Source organism: Heterodontus francisci, chromosome X, assembly GCF_036365525.1.
Source record: "Heterodontus francisci isolate sHetFra1 chromosome X, sHetFra1.hap1, whole genome shotgun sequence".
Taxonomy (NCBI): Eukaryota; Metazoa; Chordata; class Chondrichthyes; order Heterodontiformes; family Heterodontidae; genus Heterodontus; species Heterodontus francisci.
In genome coordinates, this window is record NC_090421.1 from 12,845,027 (window position 1) to 12,867,285 (window position 22,259).

The 22,259-nt window shown below is 43.2% G+C and overlaps 1 protein-coding gene across 4 annotated transcripts in view; it reads right to left on the bottom strand.

Moving 5' to 3' along the window:
- Window positions 1–22,259, bottom strand: part of b4galnt1b (beta-1,4-N-acetyl-galactosaminyl transferase 1b) — a 99,928-nt gene that overhangs the window by 23,550 nt on the left and 54,119 nt on the right. For 3 of the 4 annotated variants that reach the window (XM_068024703.1, XM_068024704.1, XM_068024700.1), the window contains 2 exons: window positions 17,208–17,388; window positions 2,130–2,222 (listed from right to left, as the gene is read on the bottom strand). In XM_068024703.1, the coding sequence (XP_067880804.1) occupies window positions 2,130–2,222; window positions 17,208–17,388 (274 nt within the window). The remainder of the gene's footprint in view (window positions 1–2,129; window positions 2,223–17,207; window positions 17,389–22,259) is intronic. The other variant, XM_068024702.1, reaches the window with a different exon arrangement.

The following is a 22,259-nucleotide window of genomic DNA, read 5'->3' on the forward strand; positions in this document are numbered from 1 at the left end:
TGGAAGTCACTCGAAATTGGTTTATCCAAGTGCATTCTGGGTTAAAATCCTAAAACTCCCTTCCTAACAGCACTGTGGGTGTACCTACACCACACGGACTGCAGCAGCTCAAGTAGGCGGCTCACCCACCACCTTCTTAAGGGCAATTAGGGATGGGCAATAAATGCTGGCCTAGCCAGTGATGCCCACATCCCATGAACAAATAAAAACATATTCTCTCAGCTGTCTGTTTCACAGTATTGGGAGAAGCATAGAAATGCTACTTTAGCTCATTTCAATGGAAATAAAAACTGGGAAAGATGTAAATCAGGTTGCTGTCTCGCTATTGCCCATTTTACACAATCGCACAGAGCCAAAATCTACCCTCATATTGTTTTAAGTACTGCACAGAATTGTGAAGGTGCCACTGAATTTTATTGCTTTACAACAGATTTTGCACATCAAGCGAAATACTGTGATTTATCTATAGTCAGAAGGGGGTGGTGTTTTGCATCATCCAACCTGCATTTTCAGGACCCACAAAGAAGTTAGGCCCCTGGGCACCATCATAGGGTGGCCGACTCTGGTTGAACGTATTCCTGGAGGTTTGATCACATGACTTCCTGCCTTTAACTGCCTAGCTCAGTCAAACAGCATTTTTTGGCCACTCCAATATTTCTTGTATCTAATAAATAAAAGTGTTCAATGAAAAAAAAAAACAATTTTATTTCAATACCTTGGATTTTTCTCCCGGGTTTTGCTCGCAGCAGAGCCCAGGAGATTAATCTTCAATTCCTAGAGACTCCAGGGCAAACCTGGAGGGCTGGCAACCTCCGTTGTTCATTGCAAAGGGTTGATTTCTTTTCATAGGAAATTTGCAACAAGTTCATTACAGATCAGTTGGATGCGATAAGGATTTTTCTTTTGATCAGCAATGTCTGACATGCAAGGAAACCCAAAGTACATAAGAGTCTCCACACCAAAGTTCTGAAAAAAACTGCAGGATAGAGTTTCCTGCATTGGCCAGAAATGTTACCTTTTGCCTCTGAGTCAAGGGCTCAAGCTCCAGGCCAGAAGTTCAGCAGGTAATCTAGGCTGCCTTTTAGATGAAACATCAAACCAAGGTCCTATCTATTGGACCAGGTGGATTTTAAAGATCAAAGGAGTTCTCCTGGTGTCTTGGCCAACATTTCTCCTTCAACCAGCACCACCAAAAATAAAAAGACTAAGTGGTCATTCATCTCATTGCTGCTTGGAGGAACTTGCCATGCACAAAATGGCTGCTGAACATGCCTACTTAACAGTCAGTACATTTCAAAAAGTAATTTGTTGCATATGAAGACTTTGCAATGTTTTTGAGAGATCTGATTCAGTGCTATACAAAGGCAACCAATCTCCTCCGCAGGGATACACACTTTACTGATCCCAGTGCGGAGCAGATAAAAAGAGGGCACTGGGTTAAAGTTCTAAAGGCAGAGATTCAGAGATTCCACTGTCACAAGATGCTTAGCCGCTGGTTACAGAAGGACATTGGCAGAGGTCTGTCTGCCCAGAGGGCAGGAGAATGGTACTAGAGAGCAGGAAGAATAACACAGCATCAGAAAAAACAGGAGAATGACACAATATGGCACCAAATAGTAGGGGTTTGGCACATAGCACCAGATGGTGCCTGAAAAAGGTAGGGTGGTGGGGGAGGATAAAATGATTTTAACAAATTCAAATGCCGCAACAGTGAGAACAAACATTGCAATTTTTCCTTTTTGTGCGCTTGTCTAAAATTGGCGCAGTTGCGTCCGTGAAATTGGCACTGTTCCGTTCAGAAACTAGTTACTCTATTTACACCTTGCAGTATCTTTCTGTACTTCCCACCCTGGAATGCAGGATCACTGCGGCCTCGGGGAGCAGAACCAACTGAAAAAACACGGAATTCTGCTGCAGGAGTTCCATCCAAAACCAAAAATCTCACATCCTTGCAAAACTACAGTAAAAATATCAGGGATCTCAGATCATTCAAACATGGCATTAAATGCTATATTTCACACTTCTGCCATCAACGAGACAGCTCTGGTCTACAGAGGGTTCTTGTGGCTGGCTGAGCTGGTGGGATTTATATGGGAGATCTCCATTAATCCTGGATTAATAGCACTGACCTGGCTGGTCTCCGGAGCTGTATAGTTTTGGGATGGTGGCATGTCGGATTTTGATGACAAAAAAAGCCTGGTGTCCGTCTGTCTCGAGCTGCACTGGAAGATGTAAAATACACACACTGAGACCGGCAGGAGTTAACACGTTATACACTGGACGGCCGTGGGCTGCACCGTAGGCCACAGGTCAGACCCTCTTAACCAGCCAGTCCTGAAATTGCACACAGTGCCCACTCTTAGCAATCATTGGTCCAAATTATTATATATATATTCCATGCCCAAGTAGAGATTCTTCATATGTAAGCCAGTACTATTTGCCCACAGAAGGCGTTGGGGCTGAACCCGATCCAGTCTTCACCCAATACGTACGCCTCCCAGCAGGGGTCACTAGACAATGGTCAGCAGCGGGAACCCTGATGCCTTAACCCAGCAGTATCTGAAGTCAACCGTAGCACCTCCCCTCCCAACTGCTACCCCAGGTAGCAATTGAATGCCACCTTGCACACGTCACCCGCAGCCCAAGTACCATTTATTTTTCCAAAGGGGAGAACAGCTAATTTAGCACAGGCTGGGAGGGTGGGGGGAGAAAATCAAACCTGGGATCTTCCTGAGCTCTATGACTCAGTACCAAATCAGACATGTCTGTAATGTCCCCTGCGGCTCTCCTGATCAACTCCTGTAACTTGGGGTGGAGGTTCTATAAAGCCCCCTGGAGAACCAGGTAAAAACGGCTGCTTGAACAAGGTCTCTGAGGAACTTCTGTCAAAGCGATCCCCCAATCCCCAAATGAGCCATCAAGACAGCCATCTATTAAACATAAGGCTGCGTATGGTGATACCACATGTCTGGCCAGAATGGAGATGATTGGGGAATTCCCCTGTCAATCACACCTGAAGACCACATTACTTGAAGTGACTGGGATTGATTTTATATACATAATACGCATCCTATAACTGTCCTCCACTCAATGCATTTTGCTGGAAAAATAAGCCTGCTTTTATTGGGAGACTGCTGTGGTTTTGGTCACGAGTTCTGTTTGTTGTAGTTCATATAGACTGTTTGCTGTGAGTTCTGCCATAACCCATTGGCTGATTGTGCAACTCGCAGGTGGACACAGAGGTGTCAATACTCACTCCATAAATTGAAAGCGATTTGCAAAAAAATTGCAGCATGTTGGCCCTCCAGTACATGGCACCACAGAATAGACTGGTTTTTGCACCTGTTATTCCCAATCTCAGCCTCCCTGTCAGAGGAGGGTGTGGAACAAAGTCCAGGTCTGTACCCGAGAGGAGGTGGTGAAATCCGAGGCCGAGCCACCCTGCTCTGCTCTGACGCCCTAGTGAGCTGTTGTAACAGAGCCTAGATGTGGCCTGGCAGCACTTCTCCACTCACCCTCTCAGCCATGGTGTGAAAAGAACAAAAGTGGGGAGAAAGCAAGAGAAGATAAGCAAAAAAAAAAGAAAAAATCCAGCATCTTTTTTGTTCAGAAGATCACAAATAGAAGAAGTCATTTTCCAGAAGTCTGGACTCGTCGCTTCACAAATGTGCTACGTTATTCAGACTGTACACCAGCATTCTGATATTTAGCATACGCTGAGTGATTGATGCAACTTTGGTCTTCAGTGAGATAGAATGCTCTCTCACTAGAGGGATATTTATGGGCCAGAGTTGGACTGGATGCTTAGGAACAAGCACGCACAGGCATATGAAAGATTTGAAATAATACGTAGTGGTTTTGCACCTTATGTACTCTATTTGCAAGGGGAACACATTCCCTCACATCAGTCAGGGCACGGTTAACAGAACACCATGGATACCCGAGGTATTGAGCTAGCATGGGCTGTGGTTTTTCATTAGCAGTGTAGCACACAGCCTTAATGCGATGTGCCAGATATAAGGGATGGGGTATATATGACCCAGCATCTAGATCACAAAATTTCATCAAGCCAAATGCAGTCCTTGGCACTACAAACCCTCCCTAAACCACCCAGACATTTCCCTAAGCTTCTTCCTTACAGCAAGCCACTGGTGGGGGGGGGGGGGGGGGGGGGTAAATGGTACAGTTGAAAACCTTCTTTGATCCAGTAGAAAGGGTCCCAGTATCTCAAGATTCTCCTCATAACTATAATTTCCCACCCCGACATTGTCCTGGTGAATCAACGGTGTACACTTTCTATGCTTTAATCCCTGTCTATCATGAGGTGCCAAAAACTGTGCAAAGTGCTGTAATTGTGGGTGAAACCATTGCCTTGTACAATTTTATCATTTCTTCTAGGTTCTCGTACTCTTTGTCGCTATTTATAAAACTCAACATGCTATTGGTCTTTTGTATGGGTGGACTTAGAGAAAAAAAATAAGAAATAGGAGCAAGAGTAAGCCTGCTCCACCTTTCAAGAAGATCATGGCTGACTCCTGACTTCAGCTCTACTTTCCTGCCCGATTCCCATATCCCTTGATTCCCTTAGAGTCCAAAAATCTATCTTAGCCTTGAATATACTCAAGGATAGAGCATCCACAGCCCTCACAGGAATAGATAAAGTCAAAGATTCACAACCCTCAGTGAAGAAATTCATCCTCATCTCAGTCTTAAATGATTGACCCCTTATCCTGAGACTATTCCCACTAGTTCCAGATTCTTCGCCCAAGGAAACAACTTCTCAGAATCTACCCTGTCAAGCCCCCTCAGAATCTTGTACATTTCAATAAGATCACTGCTCATTCTTCTAAACTCCAGAGAGTTTCAGGGGGAACCTGATTGAGGTATACAAAATTAATGAGGGGCATGGATAGGGTAGATAGGAAGAAACTTTTTCCTTCAGTGGAGGTGTCAAAAACTAGGGGGCAGAGATTTAAGGTAAGGGGCAGGCGGTTTAGGGGGGATTACCCAGAGGGTGGTTGGAATTTGGAACACACTGCCTGAAGGGGTGGGAGAGGCAGGACCCTCAACATTTAAGTAGTATTTAGATGAGCATTTGAAACGCCATAGCATACAAGGATATGGGCCAAGTGCTGGAAAATAGGATTAGAATAGATAGGCTTGTTGGCCAGCGCGGACACGGTGGGCCGAAGGGTCTATTTCCATGCTGTATAACTAGGAGTGTAGGCCCATTCTATTCAATCTTTCCTCACAGGACAACCTGCCTGTCACTTTCAAGGAATTATGTATTTGAGCTCCCGTACGTTCATCAGCATCTTTCCATCGAGTGTATAGTTCCATTCCTTGGTTTCGGTCACCTGTCCACCCATTCTGCTAATCTGGCTAAGCCTTCCTGAAGTCTTTTACAGTCCTTCTCAGTTTAGAAATCATCTACTTTTGCGTCATTAGCAAATGTTATATTGTGCTCCCAACCCAAGCCTAAATCATCTCAGACAGATATGAAAAAGTAAACCCTGCACTGAACCTTCAAGCACATCACTCCAATCCAATCCCCTTGTCTGAACCAATCACTATGACTAAGCGAATATGGTTGAGGTAATGGATAGGGTGAAAATTGGTAGGAAGGATGTACTGGAAAGGTTGGCAATGCTTAGAGTGGATACGTCGCCTGGTCTGGATGGCTTGCATCCCAGGTTGCAAAGGGAAGTGGGAATGGAGATAGTGGAAGGGCTTGCCATAATCTTCCAATCTTTCCTAGATAATTAGGGAGGTGCCAAAGGATTGGAGAGTGGCAAATGTGACACCCTTATTCAAGAAAGGGTGTAAGGACATTCCTAATAATGACAGGCCAGTCAGTTTAACAGTGGTGCATAACGTTTTAGAAACAATAATCAGGAAAAAATTAAAACAGGCAGTTGGAAAGGTTTGAGTTTATTAAGGAGAGACAGCACAGATTTGGAAAAGGTAGATCATGCTCGACTAATCTAATTGAATTTTTTGATGATGTAACAGAGAAAGTTGATGAAGGGAATGCGGTGGATGTTGTCTATGTTGATTTTAAGAAAGTGTTTGACAAAAAAACCTCATAAAAGGCTGATTAACAAAACTGAGGTTCATGGAACAGGAGGATCAGTGTCAGCTTGGATAAAAAAAATTGGCTCAAGGACAAAAAACAGCAAGTTCTAGTAAATGGCTGTTTTTCAGACTGGAGGACAGTGGTGTTTCCAAGGGTCAGTGATAGGACCAATGCTTTATTTGACTCTATGGAAATTGGAATAGAGAGTAAAATTTCAAAATGTGTAGCGAACAGTGAGGATGATACTAATTGACTGCAACAGGACATAGATAAGCTAGCAAAATGGGCAGACAAGTGGCAGATGGAATTGAATGGAGAAGTGTGAGGTGATGCATTCTGGCAGAAGGGATAGGGAGAGACAATATAGATGTAATGGCACAGTTCTAAAGAGCATGCAGGGACATAGGGACCTGGAGGTTCATGTGCATAGATCTTTGAAGGTGGCAGATCATAGAGAGAGTAATTAGCAAAGCATATGGAATATTGGCAAAAAATTGCAATGACAGCCCCTAACAGTTTTCAATATTATTGGACTAGATTACCCCAGGGATTTTGAAACAGTCCCTTTTTTTTCTGCTCATGTTATCAATCTTTTTAAAAGACCTGCCCAATGTTAACTCTTACGTGGATGATCAACTGTGCAGTGATGTACAGAAGACTATCGATTTGGAGCAAAGGGACTTGCAGGTCCCACTTAATCTTCATGTTAAAACATCTCCTAAAGTAGCAGTTGCAGTTTTTTTTTTACAATGAAAATCGAATTGTGCCAGTTCAGTTTCATTCTTACTTTTCCAATGTCGAAAGACGGTTCAATAAAAAGGAGACGGTCATGATGATAGTTCAGTGCCTCATTAAAACATGACCCCATTACAATTTATACTGAAATACCAGACTTGAGATCAGTTTTGTGAATGGCCTCTGCTGAGAGAAGAGCCACTCAAATCCGATATGACAAATGGGCCTCCTTTTTGAATGATCCCACACTCATTTTTAAATTTCTATCCTCAGACATGGATTTAGAACACCTCCGTGTTATGGAAGATGATGATACCGAGGAGGGAGTTAAACAAGTGCCTCTGAAACCACTTACAGATTATCAGGTTATTTACTGTGATGGGTCATCAATGATGATTTACAAAGGGATATCCCAACAATCCTCAACTGGGATGGGGATAGTAATAGGTACCTTTCGAGATTCTTATTCTTTCTACCAAGAATTACTGTCCATACCCCTTAGCCAATGGACAGCATAGTATGCTGAAGCTGCAGCAGTACGGTATGCTTCAGAAAAGGCAGACCCTATTAAGCCCATATTAATTTGTACAGATAATGACTATTGTAAACGGGCTTACAGCCAAGACTTTGTGTTCTGGGAGCAAACAGGCTTTATCAATCATAAAGGTAAACCCATAAAACACAAGTCATTGTGGGAAGATATTCTCCATTTGCGAAAAGAGAAATGTAATTGTCAGGTAATTCATGTACCTGGACATACCACTGGTTCAGTACGTTCAAAGGGCAACAGTCTTGTAGATGGACAGGCAAAACATTCAGTCTGCATGACACCCCCTCGAGAGGGGCCTGCCACAGTTAATGTAATCACTAGGGAAGAACGGGCAGCTAATCAGGATGAGGAACTGATTCAGCTATTAGACCTGACGAAAGAGAATCCAAAAGAATATCCAAAGTACTTCTGTTTGGAGACCCCCGACTGGTTAAGTTGCCCAAGGGTGTCCAGGAAGCACCCCCGAGTCACAAACAAGAACAGCTTGTAAAAGAAGCTCACGAGGGTTTAGGTCAGGCACATAGTGGTGCCCGAACAACATTCTGTAAATTGACTCCTTTATATTGGTGGCCAGGCATGCTTTAGGCCTGTAAAACATACGTGGCAAATTGTGAGCCATGTAATTTGAACAAAGTTTCACTTATTAAACTGCCACTATTGGCTCTGGTGAAGCCTAATAAATCAATGGAGAATTTTTTTGTTGATTTCATTGGACCACTATCCCCCATCAATGGGGTATAAACATGTTCTGGTTTGTGTTGATGCCTGCACTTCTTTCTGCTGACTGGTCCCTACAAAAACTGTTCTGGAAACCGCACTTGTCAATGCTTTCTTTGGCCTCCTTGTCTCGGGAGACAATGGGTAAGCGCCTGGAGGTGGTCAGTGGTTTGTGGAGCAGCGCCTGGAGTGGCTATAAAGGCCAATACTAGAGTGACAGACTCTTCCACAGGTGCTGCAGATAAAATTGGTTGTCGGGGCTGTTACACAGTTGGCTCTCCCCTTGCACTTCTGTCTTTTTTCCTGCCAACTGCTAAGTCTCTTCGACTGGCCACACTTTAGCCCCGCCTTTATGGCTGCCCGCCAGCTCTGGCGATCGCTGGCAACTGACTCCCACGACTTGTGATCAATGTCACAGGACTTCATGTCCCGTTTGCAGACGTCTTTAAAGCGGAGACATGGACAGCCGGTGGGTCTGATACCAGTGGCGAGCTCGCTGTACAATGTGTCCTTGGGGATCCTGCCATCTTCCATGCGGCTCACATGGCCAAGCCATCTCAAACACCACTGACTCAGTAGGGCGTATAAGCTGGGGACGTTGGCCGCCACGAGGACTTCTGTGTTGGAGATACGGTCCTGCCACCTGATGCCAAGGATTCTCCGGAGGCAGCGAAGATGTAATGAATTGAGACGTCGCTCTTGGCTGACTTGTCAGTGCTATTGCTGGCATTATTACTGTAGCTGCTGCACCCAAAATCTTACACTCTGATCAAGGCTGAAAACCTTGGAAACAAAGGCTCTAAGACTATTGTATGAAAAGGGGGATTGGGTTAGAGCACAGCACACCACGTCATCCGCAGTCAGTGGGATTGGTGGAATATAAAAACCAGGAAGTAAAAAAAACTATGACCAAACTGTTGAGAATCAGAGGGAATAAGTGGGCAGCCATAATTCCGGAAGTACAGCTATCACTAAATAAATGTGCCCATGTGTGCGTCAGGGACAGTGTTCCCCAGAACACCGTATTATTTAATGTATGGTGTTGAAATGCATACATCACTTACTCATGGTTCTTTTATTGCCTCTACACTTTCTGACTCCTTGACTCGACAGCAACAATTAGATTTGAAACAAGAAATAACAGATCAAGTTCATGAAATTGATCAGAGAGAATAGACAAAAACAGGTAACTAACAAAGCTTGGAAACCTGTAACCAGGGAGTGGGTTCAGGAGAGAAAGTTGGAACAGAAACCTAGTTTGAGACCTAAGTGGAAGAAACCTGTTCAAATACATTCTGTTATTAATGAAAGAACTATCAAAATATTTGCTAACCAGTCAAATGGCAAGCATTCTTTTAAAATGGTCTCTGTAGACAAACTGAAGAGGTGTTCTGAAGGGTACAGGAATGGAGGAACAGAACAAGGTGCAGTCATACACTGTCTTTCAGGACCCAGCCTGGAGGATGGCATCGGAAATGACACGAATCGAACTGAAACCAACTGCGTCAATAAATGTTCCTCGCCCACACAGGACCTCACAGTGCCTCAAAGGTTGGTTTCTCAGGGAACCACACTCGGTGCGACGAGCGATAGTTAAGTGACAAAGACAGAAGAAGGAAACATTGTGGGAAAGGAATGAAGCACTGAAGACTCTCAGAGATGGGACTTGCTCACGCATAAAGCAAGGATTAAGGTACTGGTAGATTCATTGTTAAAGATCTTCTGGATGCAAGCAGTGCATGTGACATGCCAGAGATGTCTTACTACTTGAACACCTTACCCTATGTGATTTCTTGCAGAGAAGCAGGAATAGAACATTTTACTGCATTTGCCCTGAGTGACGTTTGGAGGGGAGGTAATGCAGGTGATGTTCTTATTCATCATAACATTGGATAGACATATGGATGAAAATGGAATAGTGTAGGTCAGATGGTTTCACAGGTCGGCGCAACATCGAGGGCCGAAGGGCCTGTACAGCGCTGTAATGTTCTAATTCTAATTCTAACATTACAAGAGTGTGATGGTACTAAGGAAAACATGGTGGAATGGCTTTTCTTTGTATCGCCCACCGAGTTACCTTCTGATGGAAAGTACACCTGTTATAAAGATACTCAGGTCCTGAATAACACTTCTATCCTGTTGACCTAGAATTTCCTGATGTTAAGCTCTTTTCATTTCATTCCTAGTATGAGGACATTGGCTGGAACGTGACTGACAATAGATTAAAGCACATTTTAATTCATCTCAACAGGACTTCATCGGTTCAAGATCAAGTGGCAGCTATGGATCTTTCCTTCTCTACCTCATCACATAGTTTCATCGGTTGCTCACTGATGTGCCCCAGAGAGTTGCGGAGGCTAGATCACTGAATGTATTTAAAGAGGAGGTAGATAGATTTTTGAAATATCGGGAAGTTGAGGGCTATGAGGAACTGGCACGAAAGAGGAGTCGATGTCTGGGGCAGATCAGCCATTATCATATTGAATGGCGGGGCAGGCTTGAGGGGCTGAATAGTCTACTCCTGCTCCTATTGCTTACGTTCTTATGTGCGACATGTTGAGCAACAGTCGTCTTATTGAACATTTTGCGACCTCAGATCGTGGATGCTTCGCATAGTTTTATTCTGAACTTTGTACTGGAATTATTGAATTTTTTGAGCATGTGACTAGGTGTGTAGATGAGGGTAGTGCAGTTGTAGTTTACATGGATTTCAGCAAAGCCTTTGACAAGGTCCCACATGGGAGACTTATCAAGAAAGCAAATGCACATGGGATACAAGGTAACTTGATAAGGTGGATTCAAAATTGGCTTAGCTGTAGGAGACAGAGAGTGATGACAGATGGCTATTTTAGTGACTGGAAGCCAGTGTCCAGTGGCGTACCACAGGGATCTGTGCTGGGTCCCCTATTGTTTGTCATTTATATAAACGACATAGATGACTATGTGGGGGGTAGGATCAGTAAGTTCACGGATGACACAAAGATTGGCCGAGTGGTTAACAGTGAGGTGGAGTGTCTTAGGTTACAGGAAGATATAGGCGGGATGGTCAAATGGGCAGAAAAGTGGCAGATGGAATTTAACCCTGAAAAGTGTGAGGTGATACACTTTGGAAGGAGTAATGTGACACGCAAGTATTCAATGAATGGCCTGACACTGGGAAGTTCCCAGGAACAAAGGGACCTTGGCGTGTTTGTCCATAGATCTCTGAGGGCAGAAGGGCAGGTTAATAGGGTGGGGAAAAAGGCATATGGGACACTTGCCTTTATCAATCGAGGCATAGATTACAAAAGCAGAGAGGTCATCTTGGAGTTGTATAGAACTTTGGTAAGGCCACAACTGGAGTACTGTGTGCAATTCTGGTCGCCACATTATAGGAAGGATGTGATTGCACTGGAGGGGGTGCAGAGGCGATTCACCAGGATGTTGCCTGGGATGGAACATTTAAGCTATGAAGAGAGGTTGGATAGGCTTGGGTTGTTTTCGCTGGAGCAGAGAAGATTGAGGGGTGACCTGATCGAGGTGTACAAGATTATGAGGGGCATGGACAGGGTGGATAGGGAGCAGCTGTTCCCCTTAGTTGAAGGGTCAGTTGCGAGGGGACACAAGTTTAAGGTGAGGGGCAGGAGGTTTAAGGGGGATTTGAGGAAGAACTTTTTTACCCAGAGGGTGGTGACGGTCTGGAATGCACTGCCTGGTAGGGTGGTAGAGGCGGGTTTCCTCACATCCTTTAAAAAGTACCTGGATGAGCACTTGGCACGTCATAACATTCAAGGCTATGGGCCAAGTGCTGGCAAATGGGATTGGGTAGACAGGTCAGGTGTTTTAATGCATCTGTGCAGACTCGAAGGGCCTCTTCTGCACTGTATTATTCTGTGATTCTGAAGTTAAAAATGTATTTTTGGAGAATTTAGATTATCCATGTAAAAACGTAGACTATGATTGTTGTCGATGTAGTCTTTTGTATTTTTGCACTCTTTCCCATAATAGGTTATGACATTTTGTTGAATGTTTAGATTTTAGGCATTGTTTAGTTTAAACAACCTATTTTAGTTGTTCACCTTTATACAGGTCCAGAGGGGGGTGTGATAGAATATGGGTATAAGAAGCTTAATTAAGTAGAATTTGGAAATAGTGCATTATGCCTTTTAGAGTTAGGGATTGAATGGATGGTCAGTTTTCAGACCTCACTAAAATTCCCCTTTAAGAAGTTAGAAAATTTCAAGGTCCCTGTTAGGATAGAATTTGTGTTGCCAGGGAATTGGAAGGTAAACACACACACATTGAAATATCCTGTGTGACCTCATTAAGAGGTAACAATAAACGTGATTAGTTGATGGGGTTGTTGATGCAGACAAAATCAGCCCCAGAGGTTGCTTTAAGGTACCATAAAAAAGGCAATTATAGAAAATGGACTCACAGGAACAAGAAGTCAAGTAAACACAATTATAAACATTTAGACCAGATAAATGCTCACAACTTCAGAAAACAGGGGGTTTCTAGTAAAACATTAAGTGGAAATGGTAATTAAAGATATGGATTTTGAAAGGAACACAGGGAGGTCACTTAAATGCTGGAAGTCAGATGACACCTTAGAAATAGTATAAAAATGAGAGGTTTTGAAAGCAAAGTTTAGGGGTGTCGTATCCTCAAACACTTCTCGTCCCATGTCTTGCTTGGGGGATTTAAGGTAAAAGTTTACTTTAAATTTTGATGGACATTCTGGAAATTCTAAGATAATTTTGCTGTAACATTAGCAAGGTTAAACTTTTGGATTCTGTTAGAAATAAGAATGTGTGTTACATCTCAGTAATATATGATATTGTGATAAACTTATCCACTTAAGTTTATTACGTTAAATTCTTTAATAAATCTATAAAGTTAATAAATCGTCTCATGTAGTATTCTGTATACAATACAAGAACCCCCTCTCTAAGTGGAGAGATATGTATTGAAGAGAGTTTCCCACACCCTTATAATATCTGGGATATTTATGACTTAGCCATAAATATTAAAATAGGCTATCCAAAAGATGGTGTTATTCTCTGTTGGTTTTCTTTCTTTGAGGGAAAGAAAGTACAATTCTTTGGACCCAAATAACTGTCTGAGAATTTGTCTGATTTGAACTTAATTAAAAAGGAGATTTATAGGGATGTACTGCTGATTTGGTTTAGTCCCTATAAGGGGTTAAAGTTATTAATCACTGCGTGATTCCATTCACAGAGTCCACTGCTGAAAGGACTTTCAGCTGTGGTATTTATGACCATGATATTCATATTTTCACACATGTCTCTGAACTGATCATTGGAAAATTCCCTTCCATTATCAGTCAGAAACCTTGTAGGGTCCCCAAGTATGGTCCCTATACATTTCTTGATCATTTGTTTTTAATAACCCTTTTATCCTTACTATGTATTCTTTTATAAAGTCTAAATCTAGTCGCCAGGTCTATACAACGTTGGATGAAAATATCTGTCTTTGTCCCTTACCTTTAGATCCATGACAATTACCTTGTTAAAGTCATGCGCCAATGGAAGACTTACAATAGGATGTGGCGGTGTCCTCCAGTACCGTTTTTTAAAAAAAAAACAGATTTCACACTCATCACTAATCTCTTTTATTAGCCTCGTATATGCTTCACCAACCACATCTGCATCCTTTAGCAGGGCTTTTAACCTTTGACAAGTAGGGTCAGCAAATTGTCTATGTACTAGTATCGATGCACTATGAACTATAAACTGGTAATCCAGAGGCCCAGGTTAATGCTCTAAGGACACTGGTTCAAATCCCACCATGGTAGCTGGTGGAATTTAAATTCAATTAATTAATAAATACAGTTCATTAATAGAAATCTGGAATTGAAAGCTAATTTCATGGCACCATTACTGAGACCATCATTGATTGTCATAAAAACCCATCTGATTCACGAATGCCCATTAGGGAAGGAAATCTGCTGTTCTGACCTGGTCTGGCCTACAGGTGACTCCAGGCCCACAGCAATATGCTTGACTCTTAACTGCCCTCTGAAATGGCCTAGTAAGTCACTCAGTTGTCAAGGGCAATTAAGGATGGGCAACAAATGCTGGCCTTGCTAGTGATACCCACATCCCATGAAAGAAGAAATAAAAATGTAACTTTAAGACAATTTGTTTTTTTTCCTCTCTAATTTTAATCACTGATACCATTATACTCTGATGAGAAACATCAGGTTTTGCCAAGGGGATACAATAATGATCCCGATTGGGTAAACTGCAGGTCCACTGACTTCTTAAAATTAATTGCCTTATCATACTTCATGTTAAGTTTCATTTGTGCCTTTTTCATACAAGGTTCACTCAACAGCATAGGTATCTCAGTACTTATAAAATAGCTGGACTAAGCCATTTTATATGGAATTAAATTCTCTTTAGTGACCACAGTGTGTTGTCATCACCAAACCTAAAGCAAGCAATCTGAACCACATACTGTTGAAGTACAAGCATTATTTAGCACTGCACAGTTAAAGGAGTCTGCAACTAACACATTCATCACAGGATGAAAACACCTTGTGGCCAGTAAAATTTGTTCGGATTCATAACTTTCTTCATCCTCTTCCTCAGAACTTTCTTCATGTGTCATTTCGAGGACCCTGCCTCTTTGCTTTGGGCAGTTCATTGCATAACGATACTTCAAATCACACCTGAAGCACCTATTAGCTATTCTTTGGATTCATTCACCTATTATTGTTGTTTCAGTTCTTGCTGTTGCAATTCTGCCTTCTGCTATAATAGCCTGATCTGCTAAAAGTGCTTTAATCCTCATTCCGCCTGCCTGTAACCATTCCTGTGTCTCTTGACGCCTGTGTCCATTATCTGTACCCTTTTGAAATCTGGCAATCGAGTCCTCTATTCTTTGTCACTAGGGAATGTCTCATCTGTTCCATAAAAGGCTGAAGGAAATGATAGTTTCCCCAGGAATTTTCAAGGGCAGCAGATATCTGATCCAACAGAGACACCTTCTCTTTCTCGGAGAGCCGAACACTAGTAAGAACCAGTAATCGTCCATATGAGACACCACAGCACAATCCAACAATTAAACACTAGTAGCAATCCAGGCACCCCAAATTGAATTGTCAATCTTTTATACAATCTGTTAAAGTCCATGATATATTCTTCCATGGAACAACCATCTGTTTTCCAAAATCTATCGAAGTCTGACCATGCCTCATCCAAGAACTCTAATAGAGGGTCCAAACCTTCATTACTATCCGACTGATGAGCATCCATCTCATTAAATACTTCACTTCTGATTTTATTTCTTGAAGGAAGGGACACTGCCAAGACCATACCTTGTTTCCCCTTTGGTAGGGATGTAACCAGTGTCCGTATATCCACTTTGTTCTTCTCCTGGGCATATAGTTCAAACTCCGAGAATATTGGAGAGTAATCATATCCCAACAAGTTATACTGGTTTTCTGCCATTTTCCACAATGGCCACTAGGATTTTAGCTGTCGGGAAAAAATTTTCTTGGTTTCCAACCTTCACCTTTAGGCAACTGTCCTCTGCTACCTTGTTATTTTTCAGAAAGTCAGGTGGTGAAGGATAGAACTGGAGCCAATCTTTATACACTTTTATAAGCATTTAGTTACACAGAGATACACATTCCAAACATGCGCCTCCAAACCAAACAACCAGAGTTTGTCTGTTCCTATTTATAGGAGCACAAGTGAATCCCCAGTTAATACCCACCATCTGAATACAATTAAAACACAATTAACAACAGTTGCACTTCCTTGGCTCAACTATTTCTGCATAAAGCAGCAATAAATCACAAATGAACAGGTCGAGAATATACAAATAAAACATGAGGAAAGAAGCCAAAAAACCTTGAAAGGCATATGAAAACAACTAATCACACACAAACAATTAGTAAAACCCATTAATAAGGGAATGGGGTTTCAATCTAATCACTTCAAATAACGTTTGTAAATCTAGGTCACCACCTAGGATTCCCCACCAACCTTACTATTGGAAATTTCTAACATAATTAAGACATTAAAACGTGACAGTTTACAAGCAATAATGAAACCTACCTAAATAATAAACAACTGATAACAGTATTTGTGTGTAATTTTTTCCAGACCTGGTGCCTATGTGAGAAGCCTCAGTCTGGAATCCATCTGGCTTCCTACCCCCCACCATTGTCAGCTGAGAAGACTCAAGGCAGCAGGCTCCAGTTCCTACCATACACCTATGTTTAAAGCTTTCAGAAATTCCTTAAGATTCACAGGAAGACCATTCACAAGGTGTGCCAAGAGTTGCTGTTTGCATGTACTGCCTCCTCCACTCCTGTGTAACAGTGGAAAATTACTGAGAAACCTCCCCAGGAAAACCATTCTCAAGTGTAGCAAAAGTAGCTAGAATTGTATTTTTTTCTGTGGACTACTCTGCAAGTCTAAAACTAGGGGTCAGACGTATAAGACAGTCACCAATAAGTCCAATTGGGAATTCGGGAGAAACGCCTTTACTTAAGAGTGTGATTTGAAAGTAGAACTCGCTACCACAAGGAGTGGTTGAGGTGAATAGCATCGATGCATTTAAGAGGAAGCTGGATAAACACGAGGGTGAAAGGAATAGAATATACTGATTGGGTTAGATGAATGAGGAGGGTCGTGTGGAGCATAAACAACAGCACAGACCAGTTGGACTGAATGGCCTGTTTCTGTGCTGTAAATTCTACAAAAAGTAAAGCACAAATTCTCCAACTTTTCCTGAGGTAATTTAGAAATAAATCTAGCATGCATCTATAACACCTCTGACACGACAACTCAAAGGTATGAAAAGTTATCTAACGTTGGTGGCCTCTCCCTAAAAGCCAATGATTTATAAGTAACAATGATCTGCAACTTGACCTCAGAATACACCTACTTAAATCACTTCCCCAACCGAGCAGTTCCCTTAAAAGGGACAAGCCATGTTAAATACAGCAGTTATATCACAGCCATGCTCCAGACCACAGACTACTGGTAAACAATTACACAGGAGATAAACTAAGATAACTATAATCTCACTGGTCTACATACTCCCGTGTTTTTATTTGTTCAGCAGCATTACTTAGTTCCCTGTCATGTTGCTTAAGATCTAGATATGTACCTGTGTCAGCCGTGTTGGGGTTGAAGATGGTGTTGGTGTAGGTGACAAACTGGAGCTGGCGGTTCAGGTTGTCCATTTGAGAGCTCGAGAGAGACAGGTGCATCTCCCCTCCACCTTCGATTGTCACCTCATCGACCTCTGCTGCCACATCAAAAGTTCCCAAAGTTGCTGTTAGATTGACCTGTAAAATACAAGATCAACTGAATAAAGTGGACACTGAGGTAGAGTGCATCTGACCAGCTAGCTGTGTGCGACATCACAGATTGGCAGCCTGCGGGTTAACTCCTTTGATTCACCACAGGTTGAGCTCCAGGTCTTCATTGTGCCCTGAATGGGGGGTGGGGGGGGGGGGGGTGGGGAGATGCCGGGCCAAGACCAGGAGACCACAACTCTCCTCAGCCTACCATGATGTGAGGCAGGATACACAAGCAAAGGGAAAAAGGAGAAAAGTAGTTGCCTCTCAAGCATGCACTTGGGTTGTGAGCTGTATGATATCAACTGACATTGTTAAAAGTCACACATCTAGTATCATTATACCCTTTGAAGATGCCTGAAAATGTCACATTTGATGGCATCATACCTTGGAGTCTCACACCTCAAAATATCACATGTCCTTTGGGGATTTGTCTGACCAATATCCTCAGTATGAGGGCTGAGTCTCATTACGGTGGTATTTCCAGCAAGTTATTAGCGTGATCAGTGGTAACTTTGGAGCAAAGGTCCTGGCTCTACGCTGATGACAACTTTAACCTATGGTCTCTCGATGTAGGCGAGTGGGTTTAGTCCTGGATTTTCACCTTGAGGTTCGATCCGGAGGTTATATCCTGGAGTTATACCCTGGGGTTTGACCCGACTTTGGACCCTGGAGGTACGAACATAGGAACAGGAGGAGACCATTTAGCCCCTCAAGCCTGTTCCGCCATTCAATGAGATCTTGACTGATCTGTGCCCATTCCATAAACCTGCCTTTGCCCCATATCCCTTTGGTTAAGAAAAATCTATCAATTTCTGTTTGAAATTTAATAATTGATCTAGCATTGAACTCTTCATGAGCAATATAAAATGTAATGGACCTGTCCTGCGCAGATACAAAACATACATACGAACTAGGAGCAGGAGTAGGCCACTCGGCCCCTCGAGCTTGCTCCTACATTCTATAAGACCATGGCTGATCGGACTGTGGACTCAACTCCACCTTCCCGCCTACCCCTGATACCCATCGATTCCCTTGTTGGTCAAGAATTTATGTAACTCTGCCTTAAAAACATCCAGTGACCCTGCCTCCAACGCTCTCCGGGGAAGAGAGTTCCACAGACTCATGACCCTCACAGAAAGAATTTCTCATCTGCCTTAAATGGGAGACCCCTCATTTTGAAATAGTGCCCCCAGTTTTAGTCTCTCCCACAAGGGGAAACATTCTTTCAACATCCACTCTGTCAAGTCCCCTCAAGATCTTATATGTTTCAATAAGACCACCTCTCATCCTTCGAAACTCCAATGAATACAGACCCAACCTGTCCAACCTTTCCTCATAACATAACCCTCTCATCCCAGGAATCAGTCATGTGAACCTTCTCTGAACTGCTTGCAACACAATTATATCCTTTCTTAAACAAGATGCAGAACTCTGTTGCCTGAAACAATGCACTGCTGCCAGTTTAAGTCAGTGCTGTTCAGGGTTAATTGCTCAAACAGCTACCAGTCTCAAATGGGTATCTGCAGTAGAGCTCAGTGTGGTGAAGCCAGCATTGATTAGTTGGTAAGTGGAAACAAGTAAAGTCAGGCAGGGGCTGATTTACTGCAAGAGAGAGAACATGTCAGAGAACCAGTGACACAACAGTTTTGAGATACCTTTATGAAAAGATACAAATCCCATGCTTGCTTTTTGCAAACTGGTTTGTACGGTTCCCAGGACAGATGGAAAATGGGAAAAGCAGTGGCAAATGGAATTTAATCCTGAGAATTGTGAGGTGATGTATTTTGGGGGGACTAACAAGGCAAGGGAATATAAAATGGATGGCAGGACCCTAGGAAGTACAGAGGATCAGAGGGTCCTTGGCGTACTTGTCCATAGATCACTGAAGGCAGCAACACAGGTAGATAAGGTAGTTAGGAAGGCATATGGGATATTTGCCTTTATTAGCTGAGGCACAGAATATAAGAGCAGGGAGGTTATGATGGAGCTGTATAAAACGCTAGTTAGGCCACAGCAGGAGTACTGTGTACAGTTCTGGGCACCACACTATAGGAAGGATGTGATTGCACTGGAGAGGGTGCAGAGGGGATTCACCAGGATGTTGCCTGGGCTGGAGCATTTCAGCTATGAAGAGAGACTGGATAGGCTAGGGTTGTTTTCCTTAGAGCAGAGAAGGCTGAGGGGGGACATGATTGAGGTATACAAAATTATGAGGGGCATTGATAGGTTAGATAGGAAGAAAAGGTTTCCCTTAGCGGAGGTGTCAATAACCAGGGGGCATAGATTTAAGGTAAAGGGCAGGAGGTTTAGAGGGGATTTGAGGAAAATTTTTTTCACCCAGAGGGTGGTTGGAATCTGGAACACACTACCTGAAGAGGTGGTAGAGGCAGGAACCCTCACAACATTTAAGAAGTATCTAGATGAGCACTTGAAACGCTGTAGCATGCAAGGCTATGGGCCAAGTGCTGAAAAATGGGACTAGAATAGTTAGGTGCTTGATGGCTGGCACGGACACGATGGGCTGAAGGGCCTGTTGCTGTGCTGTATAACTCTGTGACTTTGAGATTTACTTTTGGAAGTACATAGACAACAAGAGCTTCAATGAATTCAAACGATTTTACCTTTATGTAGCAGAAAATACAGAAACTATCACTTATTTTATTTATTTATAGTTATTTATATAGTGCCTTTAACATAGTAAAATTCCCAAGGCACTTCACAGGAGTGTTTTCAAACATATTTGACTTATAAGGAGATATTAAGGCAGGCGACCCAAAGCTTGGTCAAAAAGTTAGGTTTTAAGGAGTGTCTTAAAAAGGAGGAAAGTGAGGTACAGAGGCAGAGAGATTTAGGGAGGGAATTCCAGAGCTTGGGGCCTAGGCAACTGAAGGCAAGGCTGCCAATGGTGGAGCAATTAAAATCAGGGATGCACAAGAGGCCAGAATTAGATGAGCAGAGAGAGATACCTCGAGTGGCTGCAGGGCTGGGGGAAGTGATAGAGATAGGGAGGGGCGAGGTCATGGAGGGATTTGAAAACCAGTTTGAACATTTTAAAATTGTGTTGCCGAACATAGAGCCAGTGTAGGTCAGCGAGCACGGGGGGATAGGTGAACAAGACTTGGTGAGAGTTAGGACACAGGCAGCAGAGGTGAGCTCAGGTTTACAGAGCAGTAGGGCCCCCTCTGTCCTTTTCATGGAGGCATGAGCCCAATGTTGACAAGCAAACCACGGAATGTTAGACAAACCCATTTAGCATTCAATTACCAATATCACAACAACAAAAATGTACTGGGGCATTTCTCATTATGGTCATTATTCAGACATGTGGTGGATGTGGCCTAGGTCTGCCCAAAGGAGTCTGCCTGGGACCCAATCCAATTTCTTGGGCCCTCAGTATAATGCAGTCTTAAAAGCTGCCAGCATGAAAGTCACCCCTCCAATACGCAGCTCACTGATCTGGAGGTGGGAATTCAGGCAGGGAGACCAAATGAGAGGGGCTTGCTGCATCCCTGATTTTAATTGTTCCACCATTGGCAGCCGTACCTTCAGCTGCCTAGGCCCGAAGCTCTGGAATCTCCTCCCTAAACCACACCACCTTCTACCTCGCTTTCCTCCTTTAAGACGTTCTTTAAAACCCTCCTCTTTGATCAAGCTTTTGGTCACCTGTCCCAATATCTCATGTGGCTTGGGGTCAACTGTTGTCTGATAACGCTCCCGTGAAACGGCTTGGGATGTTTTACTACGCTAAAGGCACTACATAAATGCAAGTTGTTGTTGTTTTAGGACTCCAATCAAAACGTGGTTTACACTGGCTGCAGCAGGCATTGGGCCTACTGAGTTCAGATTCCCTGGTCCAGATATGGCCTAACCAGGTTCTTAACTGCCACCAAAAAGGCAAGTTTAAAAAGTACTTACCTGATTTTGGAGCAGGCGAGGTGGGGGAGGGTCTGACAGGGGAGGCAATTGAGAGGGAGGAGATTGGGGTTGGGGTGGGGGGGGGGGGGGGGGTGGGGGAGGCGGTGTTTAAAACTGTTAGTTTTTGAAGCAGCCTGTAGGGGTCCCTTTAATGTCCGCCAGTCAGGCCATTCTTGGCCAGCACCAATGGGCGGAGCATGAAGGGTGCATTGGTCCATCCACTGATAGTTTAAAAAATTGCATCAGGCACTGATTTGCAATGGCTAACAAGGCTCCTGGTGTGTCGATGCCCCCACGAAAATAGTGTCAGTGGGAATGGGAGGAAGTTGTGCACCCTACATATTCAGCGCACTAACGGCCTCTTCCTGGGGTTGAAAATCAGGCCCTGTTGTCTGTTATTTATTTATCCTGTCTGTAAATTAGTAAAATTAATGCTGATCTCTGGTGCCCTCTGCTGTACTACCAGAGCGCTACATCTGACTTGCACCATCCTGGTATGAGAAATCATGGGCTCGGTCGGACCGAGGGCGAAAAAGATGCACAACCAGGCTCAAAATGCTGCTCCCAATCTATGTATTGGGCTTGTTAGATCCATTTCAAGAAACTATTCCATCCCTAGAATCGCTGTACGGCCATTTTAAATAGGCTTCGGGTGGATAACTCAGCAATATTCCTGCAGGAGTGACAGGAAAAATACACAAAAAGGATGTTAGGACATCATTTTGGCCTCATTTTAATGTTATAAGCAGTAAAAAGACAGGAGTTGTCAGCAGCAGTGTGGAACTGAAGCGCAAAATTGGATTCGGCACTAAATAAGGCAAAGAAGTGCCAGTACAGAATTCCGCCACCTTTTCCACTCACTTTCCAAAGTTACGTAGAATTCCAGGGTATTTACAGCACAGCAATAGACCTTCAACCCAACAGGACTGTGCCGGTGTTTA